At 33.9% G+C, this 20,698-nt stretch overlaps 1 protein-coding gene across 2 annotated transcripts; it reads right to left on the bottom strand.

Moving 5' to 3' along the window:
- Positions 1 to 1,200: 1,200 nt before the first annotated feature.
- On the bottom strand, positions 1,201 to 18,183 carry Osi6 (DUF1676 domain-containing protein Osi6). Of its 2 annotated transcripts, none has more exons than XM_081734469.1 (3): positions 17,466 to 18,183; positions 7,676 to 8,044; positions 1,201 to 3,355 (listed from the first exon to the last, which is right to left on the bottom strand). In XM_081734469.1, exons 1-2 carry the CDS (start codon positions 17,920 to 17,922, stop codon positions 7,686 to 7,688), a joined length of 816 nt encoding a protein of 271 aa, XP_081590595.1. In that variant the 5' UTR covers positions 17,923 to 18,183; the 3' UTR covers positions 1,201 to 3,355; positions 7,676 to 7,685. The 2 variants fall into 2 exon arrangements, with proteins under 2 accessions (XP_081590595.1, XP_081590594.1); XM_081734468.1 differs by having other exon boundaries at positions 7,690 to 8,044; positions 17,466 to 18,172.
- Positions 18,184 to 20,698: the final 2,515 nt, after the last annotated feature.

Below are 20,698 nucleotides of genomic sequence, written 5' to 3'. Positions count from 1 at the left end.
AATTACCTTGGCTCCTCTGTCTCAGTGTTCTGGCTAGTATTCTGCCTGGCTGGTATTCGTAGAGTCTTGAAATTATGCATAAATATTTTCCACGTATTCTAGAATGTCGATAAAATGGATTAGGATTAGGAATTAGATTTCTGGACTTCCGGTATCAATGGTCATGTTAGTCCGTCATACATGAGAGAGACGTCCCACGGCGATCACATTATCAGAGGAGAGGAAAGGAAGGAAGTGGCTTGGGACCAGTATGTTAGATACCATTATAGTATTTGCCTTGTGTGAATGAGGAAAATCCAAGAAAACCTCATTCAGGATGGTTGTCCGGAAAGAGCTTTTATATTTTTCGACCGTGTCCCCACCGGGAATCGATCCCGGAACCGCTCACACCAAAGACGAGAGAGTTAGCGAATACGCTACGCAGGGCCACTCGATAAAATGTAGCATGACCCCTAAGGGTGAGGGATTGTAATGGGTGTTTGCGGTAGCCGACTAGAGTTTAGCATTCCTTTCAGTAGCGAGGCTATAGAAGGGGTGGATCTACAGCTTAACGTTGGATCTTAACCACATGGAATCGAACCGAGTTTCCCGCGCCAAAGATGCATACACTAATTATATGCCCAGAAAGGAGCTCACAAGGGTTAGCGTTTACGTAACTGCAACGATGCGGAACTTACATGAAACAAGTATTTTGAAACCAGAATAGAACTGAGCCAGAAAACAATATTAAATGGCTTCAAATCAACAAAATTGGTGCTCCTATAGAAATTATGTGTGCTTTTAACCATACGCACAATTATGGTATTTCACATTGTGTCTGGTGAGGTAGATTATAGTCTAGCACCGAAGACTAAAATTGTATTCTCACAAAATTTATATGATACCACTGGGAAAGTATATTCTTTTTTAAAATATCACCAAACTTAGTGCACCTATGTGGAAGTTAAAAATGAACACAACACAACATGTTGGTGCAACTATGTCAAAGTTATACGTGCACATATCCCAATGTATTGGCGCACCTACGTCGAAGTTATACGTGAACATACCATAATATATAAACAAATAGAGTAGATAATCTCCTCCCTTATTTGAAGTCGATTAAAAATCTATAGGACGAATTGTGGTAATATTTTCTTCAATCATTATTATTTCCGTGAAAAGAAAGGTATTGTGCTACTATTAAATAAAACAAGTATATTAACAAATATTTATTTACTGTAACAACTGCACAAGTTTTCTTTATATAAAATCTTACAAACAAACAAACAACAACAAACCATGTGTATGCCAGACACTTTATAACATAATTTTTAAATACAATAATAACACATTATCAGTTTTTAAAAAATAATTATTCCTGACATAAATATTATCATTATCATACACTTATAATACAACCGTCATGTAAGTAAAACCGTTAACATGTCACGTCTCATAAATGTAAATGTATTGTATCGTCTTACTATTTCGATAGATAACTCTACATGGGAATGGTTTTGAGCATGTGGGAAAGACTAGAAACACCAGAGCTTAAAATGTAAGCGAAGACAATTTAATAATACGTATAAAAATATTGATTTTCTCTGGTTCTATAAAAAATGTATGAAATGTTATCAAATACCCACAACAAGTTTATTAACAGTGTACATTTCAAAATAAGTGCATTATCGTATTTTTCTTCAATGTATCATTGTAATACCCAACAGCACCATATACCCCTATGGTTCAATTTTTCATGCCACCAATAGAATTGTATAATATTTACAAAATATGCTTTTCCTAGAAAACTGAGTTCTGATACAATCATAGTATATGCATTTTCGTGTTTCTTTTGGTAAAAAAAAATAATAACATTCACAAAACTATTATTTTAAATGTAATAGTTAAAGTATAGATTTGAAATGTTAAAGAAAACATATCTTTGGTTATATATATATATATATACCGTAAGTTAATTCGGAAAAATTAACTATTTTTTATTATTACAAACTCCAACAAACACAATGGATTAAACTTACGGAAGAAAGAAAAAGAAAACTATGAATAATTTGAGTTTTAAGTCCAATGTTCTATGTTCAAAATAATATAATGGTGTGTGCTACAGTTTGTGTTTGCAAGTTTTAATAGAAGTTATACAGAAATTAAAATAAATACAAACAGGACCCAGAGAATTCTCAAATATTGAGCATACCTTACGAACTACAGAATTCAATAGTTATGAACCAAACATTTTCATAAGAAAATTTAATTTAATCAATTTCCACCCAATGTTGAGACTTTTCAAAGGAATTCTTGTAAAAAAGTTTTTTTTTTTTTTTTTTTTTTAAAGGAATACTTCCATAATTAATTTCAATGTAGCAAGTAAGCCTGAATTACGTACGTAAAATGACGTAAGAGTTAGTTGGGATTCTTTTACCGCAGGACAGAAAGTGGCTTTATAAGACATAGTATTCGAAAATGACATAGCAGTTATTAGGCTTTTAGGTGAACAAGAAAAGCAGTAAAGGATTAAATATAAACACAGGAATCAAAGGAAAATTATACGTTATATTGCACATTTGGAGACTGATTCTCCGTTGAAAGTTTATTACGGCAGTAAAGATTTTTTTATTTAGATAAGTAATTTACGTTAAGAAGAAACGTAATACGTAATACTATAGAAAAATGTTCTACGTATGTCCCAATGGTTATGCAAAGTTATTATTATTATGGTCCACAGGTCTTAAGTCAAGTTTCTACAATAAACAGTCAACAATATATTACAATATACACAAGTCAAAAGTTGGATTTGTTCAAAAAATTACAGTACTTAATAAACTTTAACACACAACCAAATCTAACATGATAAGCAATAGAATTGAAGATATTAAAGTGTAAAAACAGACATGTATTCACCGTATTAATAATGACTGCTTTTCACCCTTGACAATGTATTATTTATATTTTAGACTGATATAATGTTAGTTAGCAATCGTTAAGGACCAAACACAACAAATAATTAACTTATTTGGCACGTTCGAATATTTTGTACTTTATGGAATATTTAAGACCGGCACCATGTTGCCAAATCATTTATATAAACAAATTGTTAAAAGAAAATTTAGATACATTGCCGATCTGTGAAAAATATTACAATAATAATAATAATAATATAGCAATAAGTTACTTTCTATAAATTATTTTCAGACAGTTTTATCTTCTACCCCCAAGAAAACTTTACATTCATCTCAGAGTTGCGCTCCACAAAAATATTTTCCATTAGTCCCTGATTTCATTCATTTAAAAAGATCTTGGATACTTCCATGTGTTCTGGGAGTTTGAGCTGCCGGCTGAATAGTTGACTTCAGCTGTTCTGTAACAGAAGAAAATAAGTTTGTTTAGTATATAGACTTAACTTATTTTTCATAACTTCAATAGACTATAAGAAATGGAGATACAGGAATACCTTGATTTATTGCGGTTTACAATTTAATGCCAAAATTGTAATTATTGCACTCTAAATTTTAATTATCGTTGCTTTGAGATGTAGGTCACTAATATGCAAAACAAATTATATAAGAGGAGTCAGGTGGCTCAGTGATAAGTAGAGAGCGGATTTTAAGGTGCAGCACCTTTTCTAAAAAAATGTAGTTGTTATAACAACCAAAGTTCAAAATATGTATTTCCGAGCAGGGACAAATTTGAATTAAATTTGCGAAACAATCCGGAAGTAGAAACCTTTGCAACGTCATCTGAACTTTCTGTCCATGTGCTTACAAGATATGTAGCACTGGTTTCCATTAATGTCGAGCAATGTTTAAAGATCACCTGAACTCGAAGCGACAGAAATTTACATTCAAAACCATAGAAATGTTGTGCATAAGCAAGCATAACCAGTTTCTGAAAATCCAGTAGTATAGAACGGTTTCTCAAGCCACAATATTGCTAAATTAGTTTCTTTTAATACCTAGTTGGTTTTAACCACAATTTTATTACAGGAATGTTGAATGTTGTACAAGTTTATGAGAATAAATAAAACAATTTTGCAATTTATGTCAAATATTTTAAGCCAAGTTGTTAACAATATTTGCTGGTGTAATGAATAAAGAATGTTCTCGTAACTGTATACTATAGCACTTAATAAAGATATCCTATTAGCACCTTGTTTGCACCTTTTTGAATGATTTTTCAGCACCTTTTATTCTTTTTTTATCTACAACATTTTTGCACCTTAAAATCCGGTCCCTAGTTATAACAAAATTTTAGTCCTGCTAAATTTTAATTATTTTCCATCTCACTTAAAGGCTCATCCCTACTTTCTTTGAATATTAGAGAACTACTTGTAAGCAAGAAACTTAGAAACCGAATCTCGCAAAATACTAACACATGAACTAGTAGCAGTACATTTTGTACAGTGTAGAAATTTGATTGTCCAAAGATGATGATATAAACTGCGCACCCAAACTGCTGGTCTCTAATAGAAGTTAGAAAACTGTTATAAGTTTGTCTAGAAAAATTTTCTAAACATTACTTGGCTCTTTCCTATTTTCTTTTTGTTTTTCTTCGTTGTTTTTAACCCAATCACTAAAAATTAAAAAAAGTTGCGGTGGGGTTAGCAGTAGGTGGCTTTTTCATAAAGTATTGGTTCTGAAAAGACATGGATAACTATGGATTAATTAGTCATTAAAATACCGATAGTTCTTGGAAGAATTAGCCAGGAATTTTCCAGAGGATTTCCCTAAGATTGGGAATATTGACTTTTCTTATTTTAATATTTTTTATATAATCCTAGCATCAATTACCTGCTTCCTTGTATTAAAATAAGAAAACTTAGAAATATGTTCCATGTTCCATTACTCAGCTACTTTTTACTATTACTGAAGTGCTGTCTGATATCAGTCATGTCCGATCATTTTTATGTATCTCCTGCTCCTCGTTACCCAAGTTACGGGGTTGAATTTTGATTTAAACGGCATCGGAACTGTCACTGTTTATCTCAGTGATCTTGAAAACTATGGATTCGGCACTAATATAAGTAGTTTTTGATCATTTTTATATATCTTCCCCTCCCCTTTGCCCTAAGTTGCACCGTCAAATTGAAATAACCAAAACCGTCCCAGACTTGAAACTCATCTATGTTGAAAATTTGATCGAGATCTGTCAGGTGATTCAAGAGTTATTAAGTCACAAGCATGATCACTTTCATTTTTATTTATATAAATTTAATTAAAGAAAAAAAATGTTTTCACGCTATTCTGAAAATGAAGAACGTTTAATGTTTCTGTTGTTAGAATATTCTTTTTATCTTAGTCTTTAAAACAGAAACCTGAAATATTCATAATTTTGGAAAAAAAAATTTCATAGAGAATTCATGCTTTATATACAGTTTTTTTTTTCAATTTCGGTAAAAATTCCCCGGATAATCACATTAAAAAAAACTAGAAATCTTGAATTAGTGTCGCCCACAAGACAAGAAGTGAATTTTCAAATTCGAAGTCAGACAAGACACATGACAATTTTTTTTTGTCTCGATTTCGAGATGACATGCGAAATTTTCTCGAGTTTCGTGAGGAACACTTGTTCACCCAAGTCTTAGGTTTCAAAAACACTTTTTTAGTGTTTCATTGCCAAGAACCTTTTAAGTGGGATCTATCTCTTGACGAGGAAGGATTCCGCGATGAAAGTAAAATTTTAGATGAATATCAGGTCATAAATTTTATACATGTCCATAACGAGACGAGAAAACTTTCCGAGAATCGAGACGAGAATAGAGAGAATTCTGGGACAACGAAACAAGTCAAGAAGGAATTTTTTGGGAACGAAACGAGATAAGAACGAATTCTTCGAGAACGGAGCGAGACGAGAAAGAATTTTTCGAGAACGAAACATGACGAGAAAGAATTCTTCAAGAACGAAACGAGATGAGAAAGAATTCTTCGAGAACGAAACGAGATGAGAAAGAATTTTTCGAGAACGAAACAAGACGAGAAAGAATTCTTCGAGAATGAAACGAGATGAGAAAGAATTTTTTCCAGAACGAAACAGGACGAGAAAGAATTTTTCGAGAACGAAACGAGATGAGAAACAATTCTTCGAGAACGAAACGAGATGAGAATGAATTCTTCGAAAATGAAACGAAACGAGAAAGAATTCTTCAAGAACGAAACGAGACGAAAAAGAATTCTTCCAGAATAGAGACGAGACAAGGAAGAATTCTTCGAGACGAGACGAGAATTTAACAAAAAATACAAGACAAAAGAAAACCTTATTTCTTGTCTCCTGGGCAACTTTATCTTGAACCTTCCCAATACTGAGAAAAAATCTCTCAGAATATTCGTTTAGTAAAGAACTAAATATTGTATAAAGCTATTTAAATGAGAAATCTTCCATATTTCGAATTTTGGAAAAGTCACCTGGAAAATTCCTGTTTTTTTTTTTAAATACTATCAGCATTTTATTGGTTGATTGATTCAAAATTAAGGTCCCTTGGTAACTATAGTACATGAGACAAAATGTATTGCTTAATTTGGATTTTTGAATCATTCCTCATGTTTGTATCCGAGTTAAACACCCTGTTTGGGTATCGAACCCTGGAACTAAGTGTACAGAAGGCAACAAACACTAGCAAATTGAATATAAAATAAGCACTATCGCTATTTTAGTTTTCGCAATCCTCTATCATTTATCAAAATGAGTTTTCATAGATTTCTTTTTTTTTTTAAAAAAAAAAAGGATTGTGAAATACGATTAATGATAAAAATGTATTTATAAATAAATGTAAATTTCCCTATTACTGAAAAATGTATCCTTCATTGACTTCTTTTAAAGCAAAACTTAAAATTGTTTGGTTGAACTTTATTGAAAATTTTACTAGGTCCAAACACTACATTGGATGATCCCAACTCTGCTATAGCAAGTCAAGGCCGACCACAATACCAAGTTTGATGCAGATCGGGTTGAACTCATGCGTGTCAAAACTCTGGTATCATGGGCCAATTGTGTTATGAGTAAAGATACCAAAAAATGAAAAAAGAAAGAATTTTGTTGGAAATAGGTGATTTTCAACCTAACATGATGAAATATTTTCTTAATCGCACCAACCCGTTTGAACTCGACACTGGTAAGACAACCTACGTTAAATAATAATAATAATAATAATAAAATGCAACGTTGTGAGTTCAGGAGGTTGGACCCTCACTACACCAACAATACAGTATTGTTGGGAAATGAGTTCGGGATTTTCTAGATTATCTCACATAACAATGTGCACATCAAGCGTGTCATTTTTTTGTGCTCCCTAAACGTTCCGTTCAAGCAGTCAGCTGAACTGAAACGTTACCTTTTCATTTAGCGTAAGGCGCCTTATCAGTGCGGAGCCCAAACGACTGTTGCGATTGAAAATTTCTCACTATTTTAGACTAAAAGACAACTCTTTTCAATAGCTTTTGTCTCTTTCCATTTTTTCCGTATCTATTCTGATAACAGAGTTAGCCTATCAAGCCCTGTAATTTTCATACACTCGGTATAGTGTCCTTATTTTTTTAAAAAATAGGGAAGTCAGTGAAGGAATGAAGAATAATGAAAAATTATTAATAAACTTATACAAGCGCAAGGTTGTTGGGTAAGTAATATATACATTTCAGGAAAGAAAAGAAAGGATCGTGATTTCATGAGGAAAGCCATTAAATGATACCTGACTAAATTTACCGAGATTTTGGTTTCTGTCCGCTGTATGCGAGGGTGTGTGAAACTTGTTGTGAGTACGCTCCATGTTCTCCATAACCGCTGGTATCTCCACCATAGCTGCTTCCACCAAAGCTGCTACCACCGCCACCACTGTAGCCATGGCTCACGTGATGTGGCTCCCATCCATGGTGCTTGGAGGCGACGAGTTTCTTCAGGCCGATGATAATAGAGATAAGAAGAGACAGCAAGCTAGCCAAGATGGCTTTCTTGGCAATTACTGCGATGGCAACGAGGGCGATTGGGATCAGGATGCCCAACTTGACCTTGATACCCAACAGCAGGGGCAACAGGTGCTTCAATATCTTCTTGCCACGTCCTATGAAGAAACAACAGATCATAAGTTATGTATCTATAATTATATAGTGTAAAAAAAACTGTGCAATTGAACAACATCGAAGAACCCAAGATTTGGGGAATTTACCTTCAACTTATTGAGGTACCATCCATTGTGATTCTCAAATTATTGCTATTTGTATATATTCTAATACTTGAGTATTGTACAGTATTATTTAATAAAACATGGTTACCTATTTCTCTTTGAAAACCTTGCTGTACCCTTTCACCCAAAGTTCAAATTAAATCAAACATGAAACTTTTTTTGGAGTAACTGAGATTTCTATTTAGATCAAACTATTAGCGTTTCTACAAAGGGTTGTCAGAATATGATAAAGTGAGTGACCAAGATTTTTGAACAAGACATACATATGAGGGGTTGTCAAAAAGTTCTAAGAATTTTATTGTGGCTCCTTATTACCGCAATATAAGTACATATTAACTTAATCGTCTTCAAAGTAGTCATCTTCGGAGCATACACAGTCCTCCACCGCTCGTTCCATTGCTGAAAATACTAACGAAAGTAATCTTTTGGTATCTTCTGAATTTCAGCCATCGTGTTGGTTTTGATGTCTTCTACGGTGGCAAAACGGGTATTGGTGCTGCTTCCCTTAAAGCTCTGACACCGTAAACTGATTTTAAGGCTAGGAAAGTAAGTATCTTAAACAGATTTCCCCAATTTGCACATGAACTTGATATTTGTGCATTGGTTGAACCGTGACATTGCATCAACTGATTACCACATTCTTCTCCATTTAGCTATACTTCTCGTAAAATTGACTGTTATGACCTGTTCACACTTGTCATATTCATAACTAGGTAACGTAAGGACTGCACTGTGCAAGATTCACTGTCACTGCATCACAAATGCCAACACTAGAACAACATTCCAGGAACTTTTTGATATTGCAATGTGAAAAATGAATGTAATTCTTCAAGTTTGGCTTGAATCAGTACCGTGCCGTGAGGGAGCGGGGGAGCGAGCGGGGCGACAGCTCCGGACGTCTAAGTAAGAGGGCGCAAAATTCGGGAGGAAAAAAGAAAAGAAAAAAGAGAGAGGAAAATTTACTTGGAATATTTTAGGCAATATATCAGTACAAACTAGTATGCACTTAAATCTTCTCCCTGCTTTAGGAAGTGGTCCTATAATGCTATTCTTGTAAGGAAACTGCATGTGCACATATATAAAATGAAAGGGAAAAAGAAATAAAAAGTGCTCAAAATCAAGGAAAAGCACGGTTTATTTTTGAAAAGTTTCTTATATGATTCGTGCCAACCATGGTAGGTGGCGCTTCGCGGCTGGCCTGTTGACCTCACTCATATGTACAGGAGCGCCGTCGTATACTCTCGTGCTGGACGCTGATTTCTACAGCACGGCACTGGCTTGAATTGACTTATTAATTATCAAAATTGAATGAATTAATACAATCTTCTAATTTAATGTCTCCCAGATACTGTTTGGGCTAAAGGAAACGGATTGTTAGTGAAAGTAAATTAGATTCTGGGAGGAAATGGGAGAACTCCGATTTGTAGGTTTGAGTTTTTTTACTTTTAACCATCTATGTATTTATTGCCTTTTGAAAGTTGTACACATTAGTGGACATTACACAATTGCACTAACTCAAATAATTGTTTTCAAGCCCTTTCATATAATATAGAAATTTAACTGCCCAACGCACACTCAAATTTTATGGTCCACAAGAGACTTGGAAGCAGTTGAAGTTATTCACTAAAATTCAGTAGTTAACCGTGAAGATAAAAGAGCAGGGCTCAAGATTATTAACAATATGTATGTAACAAAGTAACATAATAAGGTATTTCTATTTTATATTAAAATATTCAATATGTATGAAGATTTTGTCTTGTAGAACCAGGCCCGTAGCCAGCCCAAAAATTTAGGGGGGCCGGTAGAAGTTAGGGAGGGCCGGACCCAATCATATTATACTTCATCACCAAATTATAGTTCATTTGCAAGCCTACCGTGAAATTTTATTGGGGCCAGCCAAAATTTAGAGGGGGCCTTGCCCCTCGCGGATACGGACCTGTGTAGAACATTAGACATTACTGTCAATTTGTAGGCCATTCCAAGACAAATATCTGTACAATAGTATTCTGTTAATATGGTGTATGCGAAGGCATTTGTAAAGGACATTTATACCTGAAAAACGTTACGGAATATGTATAATTAGTTATGGAGACATCTATAAACTCAATACATATTATGTATAATTCTGTAGTAGATAGTTAGAGTCAAGCGAAATTGATAATTCCTTCAGCACTGTGGTTGATGCCTTTCGGTTTTAAATCTACTATTAACAAGAGATATTGGCAAATCAGTTTTCTTCGTGTACCATTGATTAGATTTGCTCAAGGAAGGAAGCAAAACTAGTATTATTATTTTATTAGTATTATTTTATTGGAATATCTGGTTTTGTTTCCGAATATTTGAGTTTGTTTATTTTCTGACGTTGTTTTGTGATTTTTACGGGACCTCTATGAACACAGCCTGCAAAACGAGTTCTATTATTTAAAAGAAATCTATAGAAAGACATTGATACACAAGCTTAAGTTAACAGCGTTGGATACCAGCACCATGTTTGTTTTATAAGGCCATTGATTTATATGAGGGAATTTTCGCCCGTTTTCTTGGAAATGAACTTGAATTTTAATTATGTACTTTTACTATTTTAAAACCTATTTAAATGCTCACTTCCTGAAAATTAAATTTTCTGATATAGATTTAATACTTAATAATTGAGTTGAATTTAGTTTAAGTAATATTGGAACTTATTTCATATAAAAGTGGATGTGAGTTTCCGTCTGATCACATCACGCAATAACTATTTACCGAACCAATTAAAATGAAACTTGGATATAATTATCAATCTTATGTTTTCCAAAGATTATAACATTAAATATCTTAAGATGCATATCCTAAGGGAGGAGCCGGGGTCATAATTAATGTGGAGAATTGAATCAGGCAATAATTACTGAACCGATTAAAATGAAGCTTGCTATAACTATCAACTTTGTGCCTCCAAAGGATTTTATAATATTAAATTGATTAAAATGAACATCTTGAAGGAGATTGGGGGATCATAATTTAAGCGGATAAATGGAGTGGTGACGTGTAAAATTAATCGAAAACGACCGATGTTAGTATCTAGTTCATAGTTTTCGGAGCCGGGACACTCTTAACACAGATTAAGTCCAAAACAATGCCCCAATCGGCATGGGGATGAAGGGTGCTGTGAACAGGGAGTGACAGTAAGAACTATTGTTATTACAATTGCATTGTAATGCGTATGCTATCCTAAGAGAGATCAAATATTTTAAATAAACCTAATTCCCGCGTTCGAAAACGGGTTGTTTCAGACAGTTAAAAACCTACATATTCATATCATGCAAATTCATTTTGAAAAAGTAAGAAGAAGAAATCAGTGAAATCACAATAGTAAAAAGAAAGTCCAGTTTATTTCAAAGAAAATGAAATGAAATGAAATATTTCCGTTTTACTTCCAACGATTACGTCGTGTAGGCTGAACGATAGCGTGATGATGCGAATGAATGAAATGAAGGAATAAACAAAGTGGGAAAAAATGAGAGAACTACAAGAAAATCAACCCATACTTTGTTTATCCACCACGAAGCCCCCTTGGCGCGAACTTGGATCAAACCAGGGACCCGCACGTACCAAAGGTTAACGCTGTACTACTGAGCCACCGGAGTCTCTCGTTTTCAAGAAAACAGAATATTATAACTCTCACATGCAGTGGCGTATTTACGATTTTGTTTCGGGAGGGCTTTGCCTGAAAATGTGAAAATTCTGCAAGATATTTCATATATTTTACTATAGTAAGATTTCGGAGGGGCTTAAGCCCGGAAGCCCCTCCCTAAATACGCCACTGCTCACATGTAAGTCAATGGACTAAAGAAAAACAAAGAATTTCGTTGATATTCAAACATCCTTAATATTTTCTTTATTTGGTTCTTGTAATAGCTATCGCTTGTGTGATGTAGACCTACAGTAAATTAATTACTAAAAACTTCTATATATGCAGTAATCGACAATTATTAGACTGATAACTGTAATTTATTATAATTGACCGTAATAATCAAAGCTATGATCTAACATGTTAATGTTTTTGACAAATAATCAAGTTCTTTTAATTCTATATCCCAACCAGTATATACGAATGTATTCCTTGGACGGGCTGTGACTGTTCGCCTTGTCATGCCTAGAATATATAATTTGAACCTCCGGTACAGTTCTAATGAACTAAATAACATTTAAAAAACAAGTTTGAAGTATCCTTTAAGGAAATATGAAAAAATGTGGCCACACTGTCACCACACAGTGACCTACAGGAAGTTCTCCGAAACAAGTATAAACTGTGAAAAAAAACTGTTAAAAAAAGTTTGTTCTAGTTTTATACCGTATATCTTTCGTCGATAGATGGCTCTTATAAACAAAAAATATCCAGTGAAGATATGGTTTAAATATATCAAGAAAAATGCAGGATAATATGGTATTTTAATATCTATGTTCCTCTAGCGCCCAAAATGGTCTCTAATTTTACTTGAAAATTTATTACAACAACCACTGCAGGAAAAAGATTACGATCCATAAATTTTGTAATATTCACTCAGTTTACACGAACGAAACTTCAGAGATGACAGGTGTTGGTACGGCTAGCATGTATTATGAGCTTCAATTTAAAATGAGCCATACCACATTTTGTGCTTAATTTTTTCATTTCTTCTTTTTATTTTAGAAAATCAAGCGCAGTAATACAGTGATGGCAACTCATGGGGAAAATCTCATTTTGTAAGATTTTTGACAATTTTTCGAATAGAGATTAAGGGAATTTTCGTCAAAATTTGAGGCATATATAGGGTTTCTCATATATTTATTTCATCGAACCCATCGGCGATCAAATTCTGGGTCACAGTTTCGAGAACGAAAATTTGACCGAACTTTCCGATCGGCAGCAAACTTGATATTGTGGTAAACCTTGATCTGCTACATAAGCGTGTGAAATATTAAAGTTTGTAAGTTATACACATCAAAGTTACATATTATTTCATTCGGCATAATAAAAACATAAGTTACGCACAATCAAAGTTCTACGTCATTTTATTGGGCATAATAAAACGTAGTATAGATTATAAACAATCAAAGTTCTAGATCATTTCATTGGGCATAATAAAAGTTTAAGAAATATTGTTTCAACAGCAATTAAAGATCAGTCTTGGACAAATAATAATAATAATAATATCCTGTATATCTAACGTCTAATTTTGTCTAATCCTAATCCTGTATCTCTAATCCTGTATCCTGTATGTCTAATCCTGTATCTCTAATTAACAAATATAAGAATTCTGCAACAAGAAACTATGAGTCTACCTATTTAATCCCGTTTAGGAACTGGGAAAGTAATAAATTTGATTTGTAACTGAAGATAACACATTAACTTTAATAAAGAAAGACATATTACACACACATATATATTTTAAAAATTATAACAGTAATAAAAATTCAATAATATAAAAGATACTACAGGACCTTTCAGTAGAATATCCCACTATTTTAAAACCATTATAACTCTGCGGTCCATACTTGTCATGTAGGATATGAATCCATTAAAACAATGCGCAAAATTAGGAGTTTCGATTTCGAAACATATCAATCATGTGTTTTCGTGTAGATCGATCATTGTTCTTCGTTGTTCTGCTGTCATCTAAAGATCTGTGGCCTCCAAGGTCACCAGACTTTCCGTAGCAGATTATTTTCTGTGGAGCCACTTTAGCAACAAAGTCTACAGAAACAAATCACATATCATCTAGGATCTCCGGACAAACATAACAGTCCAAATAAACAATGTTGACGTAGACATGTAAAAAGGGGTGGGTGACGAAACGGGCAAGGTTGTGTCTCCAGAAAAATGGATGATACTTCCAGTACATCTTGTAACTTTAATTTTTTTCTCCAGACCTAGCCTCTCATTTATACTTGGCTAGTAAGTTAATATATTATTATTCAATCCATCAATATAGCTATTTAAAAATGTGGGACATCCCATACTGAAACATCTTATATTAATTTTCTGTTTCACCGATTTTGACCATTACTTAACTAACGACCTTTCAAATGTTAAAAATTGTTGAAAAAGCAGCATTCCTAGCCAAGAAGCCAGAACGAGTGTCTGGTGAGCAAGGTTCGATTCCCTTTGGGAAAGCATTACATTGGTTTAGGTATCACTTTGAACTATAAAAGTCTGGTCCTAGATAGTCCCGCTGTTGGCAAAAGACTAAACCGTCAATGTTAAGATAAATATGCTTACAAGTAATGGTGAGCGGTAACAATACTTAACAGATATATACGCACGGGGTGGGTCCTAGGGGTCCAGACACCCCAAAATTTACTTTTCTGTAAATTGGGTCTCATTTTAGGATTGACTTTAAAATTTTTAATATAATTTATCCTTATATTGAATTTTAACCCCGTTCGAAAAACTTTGGAGCACCGAAATAAATTTGTGTGTACGTGCCTGGCATTTAGCATAACAATAATTTCTCTTTACATGATAACCAAAATTCATTGATTTTGGCACTGGCGTCGTTAGCTTTTTAAATCTGGGAAGGTTGGATGAATCAAAATCAAAATCCTCTTTCCAACAAAAGTTATATATACAAAGTAGTATAATTTCTTTAAAATATATTTGACTAAAATCTGGGGGACGCGTCCCCCCGACCCCGCTAATGACACCCGTGATTTTGGTAATCAAATCGATTTATTGTTGTCTATAGGTATTTAAAGTTTATTTTATGCTCTATAGGGGGAACGAATACACAACCTTCATTTAAAGAATCATTAGTAACGCTATGAGTAATACTTACTCATATATTGAAACTTACCGGTATTTTATTAAAAGGGAGGAGTCAGTAGAAATAATAACAGCTATTTAATTTTAATTAAGAAATAATTACCCACTATGAAAAATGCTAAAAATATAAACAGAATAAGACAGCATCATCATTAAAATTAAAATTAGTTCTGCTTACAGGAAAACACTACGCAGGTAAAAAATATCAAAGCATATTAATTAGCACTTGTTACTGTGATTACATTAAATCAATATATATAATGCAAATTATTAACTGAAACTGTCTGGTAACGTTATGGTATATTGAACCGCATCTAACACGTGTACGTTCTCTTTTTTCATGGTATATTATTATTTATACGAATATCCCTTACAACCATGTTTACAGTCCTGGGAATGTGGGTTACTGATTCGATTTATTATGAATATATTTGTATGTACCGGCAACAATGGAGGAGCAAGATAAAAAACAAAAATCACGGATCACAGATGCAAATCAAAAATCTAGGTATGCAATTACCCAATATTTCTCATGGCAACTTATGTATTTAATACTTTCATCTTCTGGCCAACTACGGACTTAAACACTTTGAATCCTTAGTTTCTACGCATTTTCTACTTTAAACTCATGTAAACGATAGTCTATCCTAGTTAGTAATGCACAACCTGAAATTTTTTTGTTGACAGGGCTAAAATACAACGCTTCCTATGTAGTACTGAATCCTTCCTATTCTGCATTCGAAAAGATGATAACTATTTGTTAAGTGCTGTCACCTATATAATTAAAAAAATACAAAGAACTTGATTGTGTTCATAAGGATCAAAATAAAATCTTTAATCTACACCAACCATTTCTCTCCTAACAAGTATAGTTTTATTCAAAAAGTGTACACATATATGTCAAGTTACGGTGTTAGGGAGGGAGTTCAGACTTGGTGGATCCCCCACATAAATTCGTCCCTCGTTGGCATCAAACCAACATTCCGTATTGTGAATTCTTGAAATTAATTTGCATGGTTCTTAATTAAAAGTATTTTAGAGTAATTTTATTTTCAGCAAAGTTTCAGTGTCATATGCCTTTCCATGAGTCACGAGGGGACAATGGAAATGTATTACATTACTGAATATATTTTCTCCTATTGCCTGGCGCTGGCTACGAGTCTGCTTAAGACAATATGTACAGTTGTATTCAGGAGAATAAACTGGTGACCCATCTTTCTTTATAAGATAATAAATCTCTCACCCGAACATACGAAACTTTTTAATAATTTGAATTCTATGAAGTACTCAAGTGGCAAAACAAAACAAAAACAAAAAATAATAATAATAATAATAATAATAATAAATTTGAGTTAATTCAAATCTATAGACGAGAAGACAGTGTTTATTTTTTTCTCATGGATGCCCGAGGAGGGGCAGGGGACGTGGCTCACGAAAATGTATACGCAATATAACAAACAACGAATATTAAAAACCAGACGGAATATAGCAACCATTTAGATGCTCCCCCTAGAAAACTTCCTTCGGTCTCCCATGGATGACGCTGACCACGATGTTTATCTGAACACAAGACTGTACTACATATTAATTGTGAAGCTTATTTCATTCTTTGCATGAAAAAATGCATATAAATTTTTTTTATAACGAGTAAATTGCTCTGGAAATGTTACCTAAAGATATAAATATGAAATGTTCATGAAAAGACAAAAACAATACTACATGAACCATTGACTAAATCCCACAAAATTAAGATTGTTCTTTTTGTTTCTCACCTTTTCAACTATAAGTTATTTTAAAAATTTAAGATTAACTTTGTTCTTATCATAGAAAAAAATTTTGTCACCGAAGACTAATTTTTAATAACGTAATCACAAATTAAGCTATTGAGATAACACTTGAGAATGTGTTATTAATTACTAGATTTAATGATTATTAATAACCATGCGCCATCTTTATTTTACTTTTTTTAGCCTGATTATTTAGGTGGAGAATGATTTTTACTGTTTTCTTTTGAAATAATCTGCTTTTACTGTTTTATTCTTTTAAATTTACGTTTCCAATGTCCCTTCATGAAAATTAAATTTCGTAATATGTAATTTAAATATCGTATTGAATAATCACATTAAATATAAGTGGTATTAAATTTATATAGGCCATAATGCAAATTCATTCCAGAAAATAAAGGACAATGAATTACCCTTGAAAACGAAAATCAGTGGCGAATCATGCCTGGGGACGGGAGCCTAGGCTCCCCCAGTTTTGTGAGTGATAAAAGTAATTTAAGCTATTATTTGTATATTTTTAAAAGTTTATAATAAATTCATGGTATACCTATCATAGTCTAGGTTGTGCCCCCCAGTTTTCACCTTCTAGATCCGCCACTGACGAAAATACTAAAATCTTAATAGATTTCAAAGAAAACAGAAAAAAATCAATGGATTATAAACAGAAAATTAGCAGAGACACTCAACACATCACTTAGTCACACTATTATATATATTTCCGGTACCGTCTTACCTTCTTCGATCAATGTAGACGTAAGCTCTTTCGGAAGATTATCTACCAAAGCTCTGGCCGCCGTCGATACACCAGTGATAGGAAAATTGAAATTAATACTTCTGCCTTGCAAAAACTGCGTAACTTTGTCCAACGCATAGGATTCCACAGCCATCTCTCGCTTCTCAACATCTTTTGGCAAACCATTTTCCACTTCCGCGTCGGACAAATCTAAAGATGCAGCTCTTCCTGTTTCCAACTCCTTGTCGCGAACCAACGAAAATCCACCAAACAGTTCAACAGAATCTCTATTGAAAAAGTCCCTGATTTGCCGATAAACTAAACCTTGAACACACGAAATCGAGTCCTTCTCGAAACATTGTTTATATGAATTCACATTGTCTTTGGTTTCTGAAGCTAAAGTTCTTGATGAAGAAACAGCAATTACAAAAACTAATAACATGTATTTAGTAGCCATTGTTGTTGATTAAAAAATTGTTCTTGTTTTTGTTCTTTTCAATTATCACTTATTAATTAACTTTTTTTTTGTTCTTTTTGTGCAAAAAAGATAAAAAAGCACTCGTATTTAATTACTCCCTTTTTGAACCCTTTTTTCCCCCAGATTTATAAGTAAAAAAAAATTATCGGTGTCTTACCGACGGCGTGTTAGAACACCGACTGAAGTAGTTTGGAGGGGGCTACGCGCTTATAAGCTCATGATCCAGTCTGCCTACTTCGAAAGATCCGGATAACTACTATCTTTGGTGAAACCCACCTAGAAAACTCGCTCAGTGATACTTCTGCTCCGAAAACGCGGGAAGAGGTGGAGGACGAAAAGGAGCTCTCTTACGTTCGAAACGGCAAAATAAGCGTTCGGGGAAGGTAGGTGTAATATTCCAAAAGCCGGTGAGTGAGTGTAGTATGCTGAATATGCTGAGGAGGGGGAGGGGAATATGTAGAAAGAGAGATAAAGCTTTTTTTAACTCCTTGTATTCTAATGGCCTCTGTGTCTTTTCCTCTTCTGCACGCCTCTTCCCCGAGTATTTCCTTCACTTCTTGTGGAGAATGAGGACACTTGTTTTAGCTGCAGGGACAAGACGACCAGTGTTGTTTTGTTTTTTTAAATACTTTTTTTTCTTTCTTTCCTGAAACACACGTGTTTTGTCTAAGTACCTGATCATCATCGAATTGGCAGGATTTCTCAGTTTGTATGCATGTGTGTGTGTGTGTGTCTTCTTCCATGATCGTGTTACTGACCTTGTAACGCTGACCCTTGCCTCACCTGTAGCCGTTTAGGAAGACAAGACACCGTTGTCCTGTTTGAAGAATATCGTACCTGGTTATTTAACCTACCACAACTATGCTCTAGCAAAAGTATCCATGTTATGATAAAAATTTAAACAAAAAGAAAATAAATTTAACATTTTAAAAATCTGACCAACTTTTTTAATCCGCGTGTTTTTTTGGTTGCGTCATCATCATCATGTCATTTACTAGCAACTTACAAATACAGTGTTGACAACTTATATTTACTTTTTGAAAGAGTTAAAAAAAAGTACTTAAATATTATTATTGTTTCTGCTTCGCTACCTCTGTAATTTATGAGATGTTTTCAAGGACGCATTTATTTATCTTTTTTACTACTGTTTGAGTTATTACCATTCTAGGCACTGTAATGTGTCCTTATTACTTCTAGAACCCATAACTTTCCTCAAATTAAGGGAGAGTGGAGTTATTTTATAGGTAGCGTTGAGCTCACATTCTTTTTCTTAGAGGTATGCTTTTAAAAATTATAATCTCGTAATTTTCCTTTTTAGAAAAAAAAAGGAAATTAAATTTTTGAGTTTTACGTCCCACGGTTATGCCGGTTAGGCTAAAGGAGACGGTGATGATGAGTAATGAATAAAATGAAGAAAGAGGGAGAACCGCGAGGAAACAAACACACACTGTGTTTGTCCACCACAAAGTTCACTTGGCGGGGCTGGGATCAAACCCGGGACTTCAAGCACCAGAGGTGAACGCTGTATCGCTGAGCCACCGCGGCCCCTTTCCTTTTTAGACTTTGACTCGTTAAATATTGCGGGCCACATTAACAACATCAATGTGGTAGGAATACTAAATTCAGACTGAATACCGAGAAGTATTTAAAAATGGGCTTCATATGCTGTAAGGGTGTCGTACAAGGGTGCATCCACAAAGGATTCCACTGGGTCCACTTACTAACTTTTCAATTAATACTAGCTGAACCTGCGCTCTCTATACAGCACCTCATTCACATATGAGCATGAATCTCCTTGATATTCCTCCCAACATCTGTACATGTCCCTTTACAGACACAAGTGAAAGACGTCTTGATAAATCTCGACAAAGGGTATCATAAAGGGAAGATTTTTTGTCGATTACTTTTTCAATATTTCGCACCGTTTGTAAGATTTGAGCGTACTTCAGGTTGGTGTTTCTAACTCATGTATGATCAGTGTTTTCTTTCTTGTTGCTTGCAGTATGTAATAAGCAAATACATTACACACACAATTAATCATAATGTCAGTGATATATGGTGTTCATAGGGTAAAACATTGCAAACAATAAAGATTCATCTTAGACTGGAGAAATGGTTATCCTTTGTTTCTCATTATCATTTGGCCATGAAAAAAACGCCAGAGAGATATACTAACCCCATATACAAATGTGTGGTGTTGAAATGTATAACTCATATAATATGATGCTTTACTGTTTTAAAATTTCAACACTTCCAGTGATTCCTAAAAAATGTAATATGGAAATAACGGTCACTTTTTTTAAGCATTCCATTAGAACTGAACAATATTCACAATATTTGTAATCGATCAGTGAAAACGACATCTTTCTAGAGCCTATGATTCCCGAGAACTCACTGTCGAAAGGATTGGCCACAAAAATATAAACTTTTCTTGACCACAAACATATAAACCTAGTATTTTAATATATTGATATATTTTAATAAATTTATCTGCGTCAGAAGCGCACTCACGATGAATACATCTTGCCCGGACCTCTCCAATCTTTCGACTTTGGATCCCCCTAACAAAAATTTCTATAGGTGTGTGCCTGGTGACGTGTAAACTGTAAACTTGTGTGTACTAATAGGATGTCACCATAAGGCAAAGATTACAGAGCGTTGGTTTAGAGAATTGCGGAATATTTTGTAAGTATAAATTAAGGTAAGGTTAAGGCTTAAAACACTTTACGATGATTTAGTGTATGTTTTGAAATGT

Source organism: Thermobia domestica, chromosome 12 (assembly GCF_964235325.1).
Source record: "Thermobia domestica chromosome 12, izTheDome1.hap1.1, whole genome shotgun sequence".
Lineage (NCBI taxonomy): Eukaryota > Metazoa > Arthropoda > Insecta > Zygentoma > Lepismatidae > Thermobia > Thermobia domestica.
The sequence above is the reverse complement of the archived record's forward strand: the minus strand, read 5'-3'. Positions and strand labels throughout refer to the sequence as shown.